At 37.0% G+C, this 14,788-nt stretch overlaps 1 protein-coding gene across 4 annotated transcripts in view; it reads left to right on the top strand.

Annotated features, from left to right (window-relative positions):
• Nucleotides 1-14,788, top strand: part of ZCWPW2 (zinc finger CW-type and PWWP domain containing 2) — a 151,136-nt gene that overhangs the window by 42,854 nt on the left and 93,494 nt on the right. For all 4 annotated transcript variants that reach the window (XM_040479996.1, XM_040479994.1, XM_040479997.1 and 1 more), the window contains exon 3: nucleotides 11,564-11,909. In XM_040479996.1, coding sequence (XP_040335930.1) covers nucleotides 11,569-11,909 — 341 coding nt within the window. In that variant the 5' untranslated portion in view covers nucleotides 11,564-11,568. The remainder of the gene's footprint in view (nucleotides 1-11,563; nucleotides 11,910-14,788) is intronic.

Here is a 14,788-nt window from a genome sequence, read left to right as displayed (position 1 = left end):
TCTATACAATGATAGCTATCAAACATTTAAGAAGAAAATTGAAGACACAAGTAAATAGCAAGACATCTCATGTTCATGGATTGAAAGGGTTAATATTGTAAAATGTCCATACTATACAGAGTGATCTACACATTCAGTGCCATCCCTATCAAAATTCAAATGGCAGTTTTACAGGAATAGAAAAAAAAAGTCCTAAAATTCATATGGAATCATAAAAGAACCTGAATAGTTAAAGCAATTTTAAGCAAGAAGTGCAAAGTTGGAAGCATTATACCTTCTTATGTATGTTACATAACTATATCAATCAAAACAATACGGTATTGGCATAAAAACACAGATCAATGGGACAGAATAGAGAGCCCAGAAATAAACCCACATATATATGGTCAACTAATTTTCGACAAAGGCACCAACAATATGCAATAGGGGAAGGATAGTCTCTTCAGTAAAGGGTATTATAAAATTGGACACTCACATGCAAAAGAGTATAATTGGTTCCTTATCTTATACCATACACAAAAATCAACTCAAAAAGGATTTAGGATTTAAATTAAAGACCTGAACTGTAAAACTCTTATTAAAAAAAAAAAAAAACATAGGGGAAAAGGTCACTGAGATTGGTCTTGTTGGTGATTTTTTGGATATGACACAAAAACTAGGTTTTTGTTACTAAAATGTTACTGTACAGCAAAGGAAGCCATCAAAAAAAGGCAACCTATAAAATAGAATGGAATGAAATATTTGCAAGCTATACACTCAATAAGGAGTTAATACCCAAAATATATAAGGAACTCTTACAATTAATAGAAATAACCATCAAGTTTTAAAATGGACAAAGAACTTGAACAGACAGTTTTCCAATGACATATGTGTGGCCATCAGATATATGAAAAGATCCTCAACATCAATAATCACCATGGAAATGCAAATCAAAACCACTTACTTATTGCCTCACACCTGTTTGAGATGATGATTATCAAAAAATTAAAAGATAATAAATATTGGTAAGAATGTGGAGAAATTGGGACCTTGTACACAGTTGGTAAGAATGCAAAATGGTGGCTATGAAAAACAGTATAGGAGTTCCTCAAAAAATTAAAAAGAGAACTGTGGGATCCACCAATCCCACTTCTGGATACCGATCTAAGAGAAATGAAATCAGGATATCAAAGACAGATTAGCACTCCTGTGTTCATAGAAGCCCTATTCATGATAGCCAAGATATGGAAATAACTTAAGTTTCTGTCGATGGATGAATGAAGAAAGCCTGCAAGGGAATGTTATTAAACCTTAAACAAGAAGAAAATTCTGCAACATGCAAAATATTGCAAAATATTGGGTATTGGTCAATTCGGGGCTGTTATGCTAAGTGAAATAAACCAGCTACAGAAAGACAAATACTGTATGATTCAGTTTATATGTGGTGTCTAAAATAGTCAAATTCATAGATTCAAAAGAGTGGGACTAAAGAGGATACAGGAAGTTACTAATCAGTGGGCATAAAGTTTTAATTAAGATGAATAAGCTGTAGAGATCTGCCATACAGTGTTGTAACCTATGGTCAACAATATTGTATTATATACTCAAAATTTTGTTAAGAGGGTAGATCTCATGTTGCTTCTTTACAACAATAAAATAAAATTTTTTTAAAAACTGAAAATGAATCATCTAAGCACCAACTCAAGAAGAGAAAGATGAGGTCAACAAAGAATGCCCAAGAAGGTGGAGGAAGGAGACAATAAAGTGCAGCTATTAATAGAATTCTAAAGAAAAGATGGGGAGAATAAAGATGGTGTAGTAATAGGGGGACTCTGTGATTGCCTTGTTCCTTGAACACAGCTAGATAAATATCAAATCATTCTGAATACCAAGAAATTGATCTGAGCACTGAGAGAAGAAACTGAACAACTGGAGGGAGAAAAGAGGCTGCATCATGGAAGGTAGGAAGTGCAGAGAGTGATTTGGGGGAGAAAAGAATCATAGTGTGCTGCAGAGGAGAGGGAGCCCTAATCACAGAGACAGGAGAAAGAAAAAGGAAGAATGCAGCATACAGGTGCAGGGTGCTGCACAAGAAAAACACTTCCCCCAAATCATTGAGGAAATGAGAGTGGCTGATTATCACAAGTTTTTACAAGCAGCAGAGCTCAAAGTCTGAAGTTTTAGAAGTCCACACCATCGCCAAGGTTGATCCTGGTAGATGTGGTGGTGCTCCTGGAGAAGGAGGGTAGAGGTCCGGGAGCAGACAGCGTGGTCTGAGGTTATCCTGGGTCCCACCGGGAGAGACAGTTCTCCTTCTTGGAGTGCATTTGGGAGAGGTGGCACTGCCCCTAAGGGGACAAAAGACCAGGAAGGCACCATTGAGCTGCCTCATTCATCAGCATAATGCACCTGCTAAGTGCAACTAACCAGGAAGCTAGCTTTTGGCTGCACTTTACCATAAACTCCCAAGCCCCTGCTCAGTCCTGGAATTGATTTTCTGGGACAAATTGGAAGCAGCCAAGCATGGCATGATCCTTCCCCAGAGGATCAGTGTAGGTTTGCACCCTGCCACTCCAGGTCCCTAAAATTTGAAGTTTTGAACGCCAGCCAGCACACCTGATGTAAAACACAGGAGCACTGTGCCACCGGGAAGGTGGACAGTTTGGACCCAGACAAGGGTGAAGGCAGGGATCTGATGGAAGCCTGTGACACAAGAAGGGATTGTTCACTCTTCCGTGAGGGCTTCCTGAAGAGTGGCAGGCGTGAACTACCCTCTCTAGGGACTAGAGCAGGTGGATGCCATTTTTCACCCCTTCCATCAGCACAGATGTACTTGAGAGAGAGGCACAATGCCCACAGTAGAGGCTTGAGCCACTTACACCAGGCCCTGCCCCCCTGAGCTCTGCAGGTGTATTTGTTTGTTTGTTTGTTTTATTAAGGGCAAGCTCTGAAAGCCAGAGCTGAGGAGGGCTCCTCCCCCACAAGACCAGCATAAACCCTCTGCAAGCACCAAGTCTACTGACCATAGAGTGCTGCAAAACTTCAGCTCTAGAGGAAATAGGATCTAACATTTTTTAACAAGCAGACTAAAACACACCTAATTAAAACTTGCCACATACTGTACAATGTCCAAACACTCTCCACTGCAGGTAAGGAGAAACTCTACAGAGTACTGATCTGAGGAAAAGAGCAGCCAAACCACAACAGCAGAGCACATACAGCATACACCAAAACACTTCCTGAAGCACCATACCCTGGGAAGTATATGACATCTTAGTAATATAGCCATTACTCTCAGGAGCAGGAAATATAACAGGTTTTCCTAATGCAGAGAAGACAGAGATCTAGACAAAATGCCAAGGTGGAGGAATTCATCCCAAAAGAGAGAACAAGAAGAGATAGAAGTAATGGCCAGGGAATAATCAAAACAGATATAAGTAATATACCTGAACAAGAATTTAAATTTTTTTTAATGTTTAAGAGAGAGAGACAGAGTGCAAATGGGGGAGGGGCAGAGAGAGAGAGAGAGAGGAAGACACAGAATCTGAAGCAGGCTCCAGTCCCTGAGCTGTTAGCACAGAGCTCAACGCAGGGCTCGAACCCATGAATCATGAGATCATGACCTGAGCCAAAGTCAGATGCTTAACTGACTGAGCCACCTGGGCACCCCTACCCGAACCAGAATTTAAAACAACAGTCATAAGGATACTAGCTGGGCTTGAGAAAAGCATAAAAGTCACTAGGAAGTCCCTTACTGCAGAGATAACTAAAAACTAGTAGGCCAAAATGAAAAATGCTGTAACATATATGCAAAACCAACTAGATGTAATGACCACAAGGATGGAAGAATCAGAGGGATGAATAAGTGATATACAAGATGAAATTATGGAAAATAATGAAGCTGAAAAGAAGAGGGAAATAAAAATATTGGATCATGAATATAAACTTAGGGAACTCAGCAACTCCATAAAGCATAACATTTGTATCATAGGAGTCCCAGAAGAAGAAGAGAGGAGAAAGATGGTATAAGGTTTATTTTAGCAATTACAGCTGAAAACTTACCTAATCTGAGGAAGGAAAAAGACATTGAAATCCAGGAGGTACAGAGAACTCCCACCAAAATCTATAAAAGCCAGCCAACACCAAGACACACTATAGTAAAATTTGCAAAATTTTAAGAGATAAGAGTCCTAAAAGCAGCAAGGGAATAAAAGTCCCCAACCTACAAGAGAAGACAAAGAAGATTTGCAGCAGACCTCTCCACAGAAACTTGCCAAGTCAGAAGGGAGTGGCATGATATATTCAACATGCTGAATGCAAACAATATACAGCCAAGAATACCGTATCCAGCAAGTCTGTCATTCAGAATAGAAGGAGAGTTTCCCAAACAAAAACTAAGGGAGTTTGTGACCACTGAACCAGCCCTGCAAGAAATATTAAAGGGGGCTTTTTGAATGTGAAAGAAAGTCTAAAAGCAACAAAGACTAGAAGGGAACAGATAAAAAATCTCAAGAAACACCAACTTTACAGGTAATACAATGGCACTAAATTCATACCTATCAATAATCACTCTGAATGTAAATGGACTAAATGCTCCAATCAAAAGACATAGGGTATCAGAATGGAAAAAAGTAAAAATAAAAATGAAAAAAAAAAAACCCACAAGACCCATCTATATGCTACCTACAAGAGACTCATTTTAGACCTAAAGATACCTGCAGATTGAAAGTGAGGGAATGGAGAATCATCTATCATGCTAATGAGTGTTAAAAGAAAGCTGGAGTAGCCATACTTATATCAGACAAACTAGATTTTAAAACAAAGAGATGATAAAGGAGGCACTGTATCATAAAAGAGTCTATCCAACAGATATAATAATTGTAAATATTTATGCCCCCAACTCGTAATAACTAAAATATATAAATCAATAAAAAGCATAAACAAACTCATTGATAATAATACAATGATAGTAGGGGACTTTAACACCCCACTTAGAGCAATGGACAGATCATCTAAGCAGAAAATCAATTAGAAAACAATGGCTTTGAATGACACTCTGGACCAGATGGACTTAACATATATATTCAGAACATTTCATCCTAAAGCAGCAGAATACACATTATTTTTTGAGTGCACGTAGTACATTCTTTAGAATAAATCACATACTGGGTCACAAATCAGGCCTCAACAAATACAAAAAAGGTTTAGATCATACAATGCATATTTTCTGACCACAACACTGTGAAATTTGAAGTCAACCACAAGAAAGAATTTGGAAAGACTACAAATACATGGAAGTTAAAGGACATCCTATGAAATAATGATTGGGTTAAACCAGGAAATTAAGGAAGAAAAAAAATACAAGGAAGAAAATGAAACAAATCATGGCAGTTCAAAACCCTTGGAATGCAGCAAAAGCAGTTATAGGAAGGAAATATCTAGTAAAACAGGTCTACATCAGGAAGCAAGAAAAATCTCAAATACACAACTTTACGCCTAAAGGAGCTAGAAAAGGAAGAGCAAATGGAGCCTAAAGCCAGCAGACTATGGGAAATAATAAAGATTAAAGCAGAAATAAATGATATAGAAACAAACAAAAAACAGTAGAACAGATCAATGAAACTAGTAGCTGGTTCTTTGAAAGAATTAATAAAATTGATAAACCCCTAGCTAGACTTATTAAAAAGTAGAGAGAAAGGATCCAAACAAATAAAATCATGAATAAGAGAGGAAAGATCACAACCAACACCACAGAAATACAAACAATTATAAGAGAAAATTACGAGCAATTATATGCTAACAAATAGGGCAATCTGGAAGAAATGGACAAATTCCTAGAGACATAAACTACCAAAACTGAAACAGGAAGAAATAGAAAATTTAAACAGACCCACAACCAGAATTCAAAGAAATTGAATCAGTAATCAAAAATCTCCTAACAGACAAAAATCTCCTAACAGACAAATGGCTTCCCAGCAGCATTCCACCAAACATAAGAAGAGTTTATACCTATTTTTCTTAAACTGTTCCAAAAAATATAAATGGAAGGAAAATTTCCAAACTCATTCTATGAGGCCAGTATTACCTTGATTCCAAAACCAGATAAAGACCCCACTAAACAAAGGAGAATTATAGGCCAAAGTCCCTGATGAATATGGATGCAAAAAATTCTCAAGATAGTAACAAATCAAAAATTATTCACCGCGATCAACTAGGATGTATTCCTGAGCTGCAAGGGTGGTTCAGTTTTCACAAATCAGTCAAGATGATATACCGCATTAATAAAACATAAGAACCATATGATACTTTCAATAGATGCAGGAAAGTATTTGACAAAATACACTCTCTGTTCTTGATAAAAACCCTCAACAAACTAGGGATGAAGGGAACTTTCCTTAACATCATAAAGGCTATATATGAGAGACCCCCAGCCAATGGTGAAAAACAGCTTTTTTCCCCAACAGTCAGGAGCAATATGGGGATGTCCACTTTCACCATTACTTTTTAAGATAATACTAGAAGTCTTAGCCTCAGCAATCATACAACATAAAGAAATAAAAGACACCAAAATCAACGAGGAAAAGTAAAACTTTCACTATTTGCAGATGACATGATACTCCATGTAGAAAACCTGAAAGACTCCATCAAAAAATTGCTAGAACTGATAAACGAATTCAGCAAAGTCATAGGATATACTATCGATGTACAGAAATCTGTTGAATTTCTGTACACCAATAATGAAGCAGCAGAAAGAGAAAATAAGGAATTGATCCTGTTTACAATTGCATCAAAAACCATAAGACACTTAGGAATAAACCTAACCAAAGAAGTAAAAAATATGTAATATGAGAACTATAGAACACTTACAAAAGAAATCAAAGAGGACACAAATGGAAAAATATTCCATGCTCATAGGTTGGAAGAACAAATATTGCTAAAATGTCTACACTACTCAAATATACATATTTAATACAATCTATACATTTAATACAATCCCTATCAAAATACCACCAGCATTTTTCACCAAGCTAGAACAAACAATCCTAAAATTTGTATGGAACCACAAAAGACTCCAAATAGCCAAAGCCATCTTGAGAAAGAAAAGCAAAGCTGGAGGCATCACAATTCCGGACTTCAAGCTATATTACAAAACTGTAGTCACCAAGACAGTATGGTACTGGCACAAAAACAAACACATAGATCAATGGAACAGGATAGAAAACCCAGAAATGGATCCACAACTATATGGTCAACTAATCTTTGACAATGCAGGAAAGAATATCCAATTCAAAAAAGAGTCTCTTCAACAAGTGGCATTGGGAAAACTGGACAACAACATGCAGAAGAGTGAAACTAGACCACTTTCTTACACCATACACAAAAGTAAATTTAAAATGGATGAAAGACCTAAATGTGAGCCAGGAAACCATCAAAATCCTAGAGGAGAACACAGGCAGCAACCTCTTTGACCTTGCTAGAACAACTTCTTAGTAGACACATTGCTGGAGGCAAGGAAAACAAAACTAAAACTGAACTCTTGGGACTTCATAAAAATAAAAAGCTTCTGGACAGGGAAGGAAACAATAAAACTAAAAGGCACCCTACAGAATGGGAGAAGATATTTGCAAATGGCATATTGGATAAAGGGTTAGTATCCAAAATCTATAAAGAACTTATCAAACTCAATACCCAAAAAATAATGCAGTTAAGAAATGGGCAAGACATGAACAGACATTTTTCCAAAGAAGACATCCAGAAGGATAACAGACACAAAAGGATGCTCAACATCACTCATCATCAGGGAAATACAGATCAAAACCACGATGAGGGGGGCGCCTGGGTGGCTCAGTCTGTTGGGCATCAGACTTTGGCTCAGGTCATGATCTCACAGTCCATGGGCTTGAGCCCCACATTGGGCTCTGTGCTGACAGCCCAGAGCCTGTAGCCTGCTTCGGATTCTGTGTCTGTCTGTCTCTCTCTCTCTCTCTCTCTCTCTCTCTCTCTCTCTGCCCCTCCCCCCCACTCACGCTCTCTGTTTCTCACAAAATGAATAAACGTTAAAAAAAATTTTTTTTAAAAACCATAATGAAGTACCACCTCACACCTGTTGGAATGCCTAAATTAGCAACACAGGAGGCAACAGAGGTTTGTGAGGATGCAGAGAATGGGGAACCCCCTTACTCTGCTAGTGGGAATGCAAACTGGTGCAGCCACCCTGAAAAACAGTGTAGATCTTCCTCAAAAAGTTAAAAATAGAACTACCCTACAACCCAGAAATTGCACTACCAGGTATTTACCCAAAAGATACAAAAATAAGATTTGAAAGTGCACATGCACCCCCATGTTTATAGCAGCATTATCTTCAATAGCCAAACTATGGGAAAAGTTCAAGTGTCCAATGGAAGTATACATATATACAATGGAAGTAGTATATATACAATGGAATCTTATTCAGCCATAGAAAAGAATGGATATTTGCCATTTGCAACAATGTAGATTTTATAAACAGCTAGAGTTTATTATGCTAGGCGAACTAAGTCAGAGAAAGACAAATACCGTATGATTTCACTATGCAGAATTTAAGAAACAAAACATAAACATAGGGGAAGGGAGAAAAAAAAAGAGTGGGAGGCAAACCATAAGAGACTCTTAAGTATAGAGAACAAACAGAGTTGCTGGAGGGGAGGGGAGTTGGGAATGGGCTAAATGGGTGATGAGTATTAAGGAGGGCACATATTGTGATGAGCACTGGGTGTTATATATAAGTGATGATTCACTAAATTCTCCTAAAACCATTATTACACTATATCTTAATTAAAATTTAAATAAAAACTTGAAAAGAAGAAATGGGGAGACTCAAACTCTGGTTGTTTAAAAAGTATGGACAAGATGAATGAAGTAAAAAGAAGATATAAACAAGTTTCAGAGTGAAAGAAACATAATGAGAGACATAGTAGATACACCAGAATTCTTAGATGTATGGCAGAATTGGGAATTCCTCCCTTGGGCAAACTTTGCCAAAAGGGGAGACATTCTGCACTTCATTTTATGAGACTATTTTCATCTTGATATCAAAACCAGACAAAGACAAAAAAAGAAGAGAATTGAAATTATTAGACCAATCTCATCTATAAATATATGCATATGTTTATATATATAAATCTTAAATAAAATCTTATATATAAAATTATATAAAATCTTAAATAACTGTTAATAAACTTCATACAGCAATATATATGTTAAAGAAAAATTCTCCTAACGCTTGACAATGTAGGGTTTACCTGGAATGCAAGTATGTTTATCATTAATAAATTCATTATTACAACATACCCAATTATCAGGCTTAACAAAGTCTTTGTTTACCTAAATATATACAGAAAAGCAGTTGATAAAATTCAACAGTACTTCATGACTAGCAAAAAAAAAAAATCCTTATAGTAAACTGGTAATTAAAGGAAAAAAAATTTTTTGTAATCTTTTAATGTTCTCTACAAATACATATATATATACATATTTGATTTTATAGTCAAATAGAACCATTCTCTTTGAAATTAGAAAAACGTTTCTACCATCATGGCTTCTATTCAATATTATGCCTGTCTCAGTATAGTCAAAGATGATACAATGATTGAAAATACATAAACAAAACTCTCTCTCTCTCTGTGTCTCTCTCTGTCTCTCTCTCTCTCACACACACACACACACACACACACACACACACACACACAGGAGGAAAATACACATAATGTGATGTGAAATGCAAAATAATGTCTTGCCCAAGGAAAACTGGTGAGTAGCCGAACCAGGAGTTCACATATAATTTGCCTCTGAAGTCTGAACTCAGCAACTTCTGCTGTACCATCTAGTGGCCCAGAGAATAGGGAAGACTAGCCATTTCAGCTGCAATCTAAATTGCAGTCTTGCTTCTTGTAAACTTCCTCACCAGTGAGATAACCAGAAATCTTAAATTAATATTATTAACGGAGTGCCTTGATGGCTCAGTTGGTTAAGTGTCCGACTTAGGCTCAGGTCATGATCTCACTGTTGGTGAGTTTGAGACCCAAGCCAGGCTCTGTGCTGACAGCTAGGAGTCTGGAGCCTGCTTGGGATTCTGTGTCTCCTTCTCTGCTCCAACGCTGCTCATGCTCTCTCTCTTTCTCTCTCTCTCTCCCTCAAAAATAAGTAAACATTAAAAAAATTAAAAAAATAATGTTTCTAATTAATATTATTAGCAAAATTTTATATTTATCTTCCAGAAGATTTGGTCTTCATGTTTTCAGATTTTTCCACTCTTCCAGTATGATAAATAGTGCCACACTAAATATTCTTGGGTCTTCGTATATGTAGAATAGTCTCTTGTAAGTTTATTTTCTGTGGATACATTCACACGAGCAGTATTAACAGGTAAAAAAAAAATGTGAGCCATGGCTATTGGCATATGTTGGCAAATTTCTAAAGCAATTTGTGGTGACCCTGTAATACGATAAGTAATTGAGTTTCTTTTTTTTTTTTTTTAACCTTTATTTATTTTTGGGACAGAGAGAGACAGAGCATGAACGGGGGAGGGGCAGAGAGAGAGGGAGACACAGAATCGGAAACAGGCTCCAGGCTCTGAGCCATCAGCCCAGAGCCTGACGCGGGGCTCGAACCCACAGACCGCGAGATCGTGACCTGGCTGAAGTCGGACGCTTAACCGACTGCGCCACCCAGGCACCCCAGTAATTGGGTTTCTAAACATACGATTAACTCATGAATTAAGAGCTTGTTTAAATGGTGCTTATACTTGGAGAATGGTATTTTACTAACTCATGAATATGGTATATTGACATCATTCTTTAAAGTAGGTTTTTATTGCAAAATAAGTTGCTAATATTTTTACTTTATTTTAGTTATATTATTTTTAGTACACACATACTTATTGAGCCTAGAAGTTGGAGGCTTAATCATATAATTCTAATGTTTTGTATGTTAAAAATTTTTATAATAAAATACTCGGAGAAATGTTTTTTTCAAACCACTTGAATTAATGGATAAAAGGCAAAACTGTATAAGCAAAAGATTCCTTTAGTTTTAAAAAGAGATTTAAAACTTTGATATGGTGAAATATTTTGTTACACTTGATTTTCATCAGAACTAGAAAAGGGTTGTCACATAATTTCATATACATATAAATATACATCCCAAGAGGCAGTACAGCTTAAGTAGTTAAGACCACAGAGTTTGGAGCCAAATTGCCTGCATTTAAATCCCAACTCTACCATATCCTAGCTCTGGGACCTCAAACAAATTACTTTTCTTAGCTTCAGTTTTCTCTGTAAAAATGGTCATACTTATTTTTATTTTTATTTGTTACTTAAAAAATTATTTTTAAGTTTGAAGCATTTTATGCCCAGAGCAATTGATGCTTCTATTTTGTTCCTTTCTTTCTGGGTAGGTGGAAACATACATTGTTCAAAATGTATAGTCTTTATGGGATAGAGAAGATGTAGACAAAGAAGGTATAATAGAGCTGTTTCTCTGATTTTAGTTTGAACTTTCTTTCTTCATATTCTTGAATATTTATTCTTTTCTTCTGGTTTTCCAGATTAAATGCATTTATGGAAAAAGAAAAATTGGATGGTAATAGAATACTGTAATGCTGCAATGGATTCCTCAGCGGAAAACAGTATGTACGTAAACAAATTGTGGGTTCAGTGTGAGTATGAAAGCTGTTTGAAGTGGAGATTGTTGTCAAGTGAGGATGCAGCCAGAGTTGATCACAATAAACCATGGTACTGCTTCATGAACACTGATTCAAGATACAATAAGTGCTCTGTTGCTGAAGAAGACTTTCCTGAAGAGTCTCAGCTTCATCAAAGTGGATTTAAGATTGTCTATTCACAACTCCCTCTTGGAAGTCTGGTTTTGGTAAAATTACAGAATTGGCCAAGGTAAAGTTTTTGTTGTTGTTTTATAATAAACCATTGAGTTACAGTCTTGCTAAGTTTATGAATTTTTTAAACTTTTCAAACAGTCAACTTTTTTTCTACTATTTGTCTGATTTCTTATTTACTGTTTCCTGATCTCATCACTATTATTTTCCTGATACTTTAGGGTCTGATTCTTCTTTTTCTAATTTTTTAAATTAGAAACTTTAGGTAACTGGTTTAAATCCTTTTTCCTCTTGAAATAGGCAACCAAAGCTATAAATTTATCTTTAAGCACAGCTTTAGCTATTACCCCACAAATTTTGATATATTGTATTTTATTACCTTTAGTTTCAAATATTTACTAATTTTCTGTGTGATTATCTTCTTTAAAATGAGCTGTTAGAAGTGTATCTTTAAGTTATGTAATATTTGGGGATTTTTAAATATCTTATTGATATTGAGCTCTAGTTTAAATATATTGTACTCAGTTTCTTTGAATCTTATTTTATGGCCCAGCATAGTCTGTCTTGAAAAGAATGTATATTCTATAATTGTTGACTAGATGCCCAAAATATTTTTTTTCTTTTAGATTCTATAGATTTACTATTGTATAGCTCAGCGTTTCCCACACTAGACTGATTTTCCCAAGTGTGCAATATGTACTGTCGTTTGTCTGGGAAACTGTTTATCGCTCCTTCTATTCTGAATGATAGCCTTGCTGGAGTATTCTTGGTTGCAAGTTTTGGGGCTTTTTTTGTTTTTTTGTTTTTTGTTGTTTGTTTTTTTTCTTTCAGCACTTTGAATGTATCATGACCACTCCCTTATGGCCTGCAAAGTTTCTGCTGAAAAATCAGCTGATAGGGGCTTCTTCCCTTGTATGTAATTGTTTCTTCTCTTGCTGTTTTTAAAATTCTCTTTATTGCTATCTTTTGCCATTTTAATTATTATGTGTCTTGGTGTGGACATCCTTGAGTTGATTTTTTTGAGCATTCTCTATGCTTGCTGGATCTGGGTGTCTGTTTCCTTCCCCAGATTAAGGAAGTTTTCAGCTGTTATTTCTTGAGATAAAATTTCTGCCCCTTTTCTCTGTCTTCTCCTTCTGGGACTCCTTAATGCAAATTTTATTATGCTTGATGATGTTACTGAGTTCCCTTAACCTGTTATCATTTTTTATTATTCTTGTTTCTTTTTGTTATTCAGTTTGTTTGCTTCCCATTACCCTGTCCTCCAGATGTTATCTGTTCTTCTGCCTCATCTAATATGCTACTGATTCCCTCTAGTGTGTGTGTGTGTTTTTCTTTAATTTCAGTTACTGAGTTCTTCATCTCTGACTTGTTCTGTTTTATATTTTCTAGCTCTTTCTTGAAGGTCTCACTGAGATCCTTCACTCTTTTCTCAAGTCCAGTGAGTATTTTTATGACCATTACTGAATTCTTTATCATGCATATTACTTATCTCTGTTCCATTTAGCTGTATTGCTGTGGTTTTGTACTGTTCTTTCATTTGTGACATATTCCTCTGTTTCCTCATTTTGTCTAACTCTCTGTGTTTGTCTCTATGTATTAATGAGGTCAGCTATGTTTCCTGATCTTGAAAGTGGTGGCCTTATGAAGAGGAGGTCCTGTTGTGGCCTATAATGCAAGGCTCCCTGTTCACCAGAAACAGAGGTGTGTCCTGTGTGATTTGCTTGCACCCTACTAATGTGGCTGAGTTGCATTTGCCTTAGTCCAGTTGGCTACAGTGGCCCACTTTGCTTGTGGGTGCACTAGGCAACGTTTGGTCCTTGTGCCATTAAGGGGTCAGTCTAGGTTGTCATGGGCTTGTGGTTGGGTGGTGTCTGTCCCCAGATGTCTGTCCCCAGTCTGCCTGCTGGGGCGACAGTTGGACTGATCAACAGGGTACCCTCTCTGTGCTGCCAGCTATAAAGTTTGGCCACTGGGACTGTGGGGGCACTGATATGTGTGGTTATCTTCCCCTCTCCCTGGGGCAGAAGTCATTTTGGAGTGGTACCAGTTCCCCTTGGAGTTGCTTGCAGGCTGTATTGGGGCAGGAGCTGCTTTGGAGGGACTCTTGCTGTGTCTCTTTCATTTTATATGACATGAGTTCTGTTTTTTAAGAGATTTTTTTCAGTCTGTTTTCTCTCTGTTGTTCAGATTGGATCATTTCTACTTTAAGTTCACTGATTCTTGCCTCTTTCATATTCATTCTGCTATTGAGAGTATCCATTGACTTTTTTGTTTTGGTTATTGTATTTTCTATTGTAAAATGTACATTTGGTTCTCTCTATCTTCTATTTATTTTCATTTTGGATTTTATTTAAATCTGTTTTTAGCAGGCTGCTCCTACTACTGCACTGAAGGGATATAAGGGAACCTCTTTGTTACTGCCAGATGGCAGTTGGAAGCCTAGGTTTTCTACTCAGCTTTCACTTAGTCTCTTGGAAGGGAAGGGTGTTTCATTACTGGTAGGCAGGGATGAGAGTTGAGCCGAGTCACCAACTTGGCTGAGAGAGGTAGAGTATCTTGTTACTCACCTCCACTGATACCATGGGGGGAGAACCATGTTAATGCTGGAAGGTGATAACAATTCCAGCTTCCCAGTAGGCCTCTTCTGCCACCACCTGAGTGGGAAGGACATGGGGCTTTATTACTGCTGGGTGTATTGAAGTGTAGGCTCACCACTTGACCTTTGTTGATGGGGATAGAGTTGGGATCTGCAGATTTTTCCATGGTATTTAGCTGTTTTCCCAGCTATTGCTTAAAAGTTTTCTGTCTTGCTAGGCTTTCCCTATGCTGGTCCTTTGACTTGAGAAAGCAGGCTTCATATGGACTTTTTGTTCCTTTGCACCCATTGGTGTCTCTGAGTTGCTGGCTTCTTTAGCACCCAATCTAGGAGATAAT

This window comes from Herpailurus yagouaroundi, unplaced genomic scaffold (genome assembly GCF_014898765.1).
Source record: "Herpailurus yagouaroundi ecotype Mexico unplaced genomic scaffold, PumYag 159, whole genome shotgun sequence".
NCBI lineage: Eukaryota > Metazoa > Chordata > Mammalia > Carnivora > Felidae > Herpailurus > Herpailurus yagouaroundi.
Note: the sequence above shows the minus strand (reverse complement) of the source record. Positions and strands in the feature narration are given on the sequence as shown.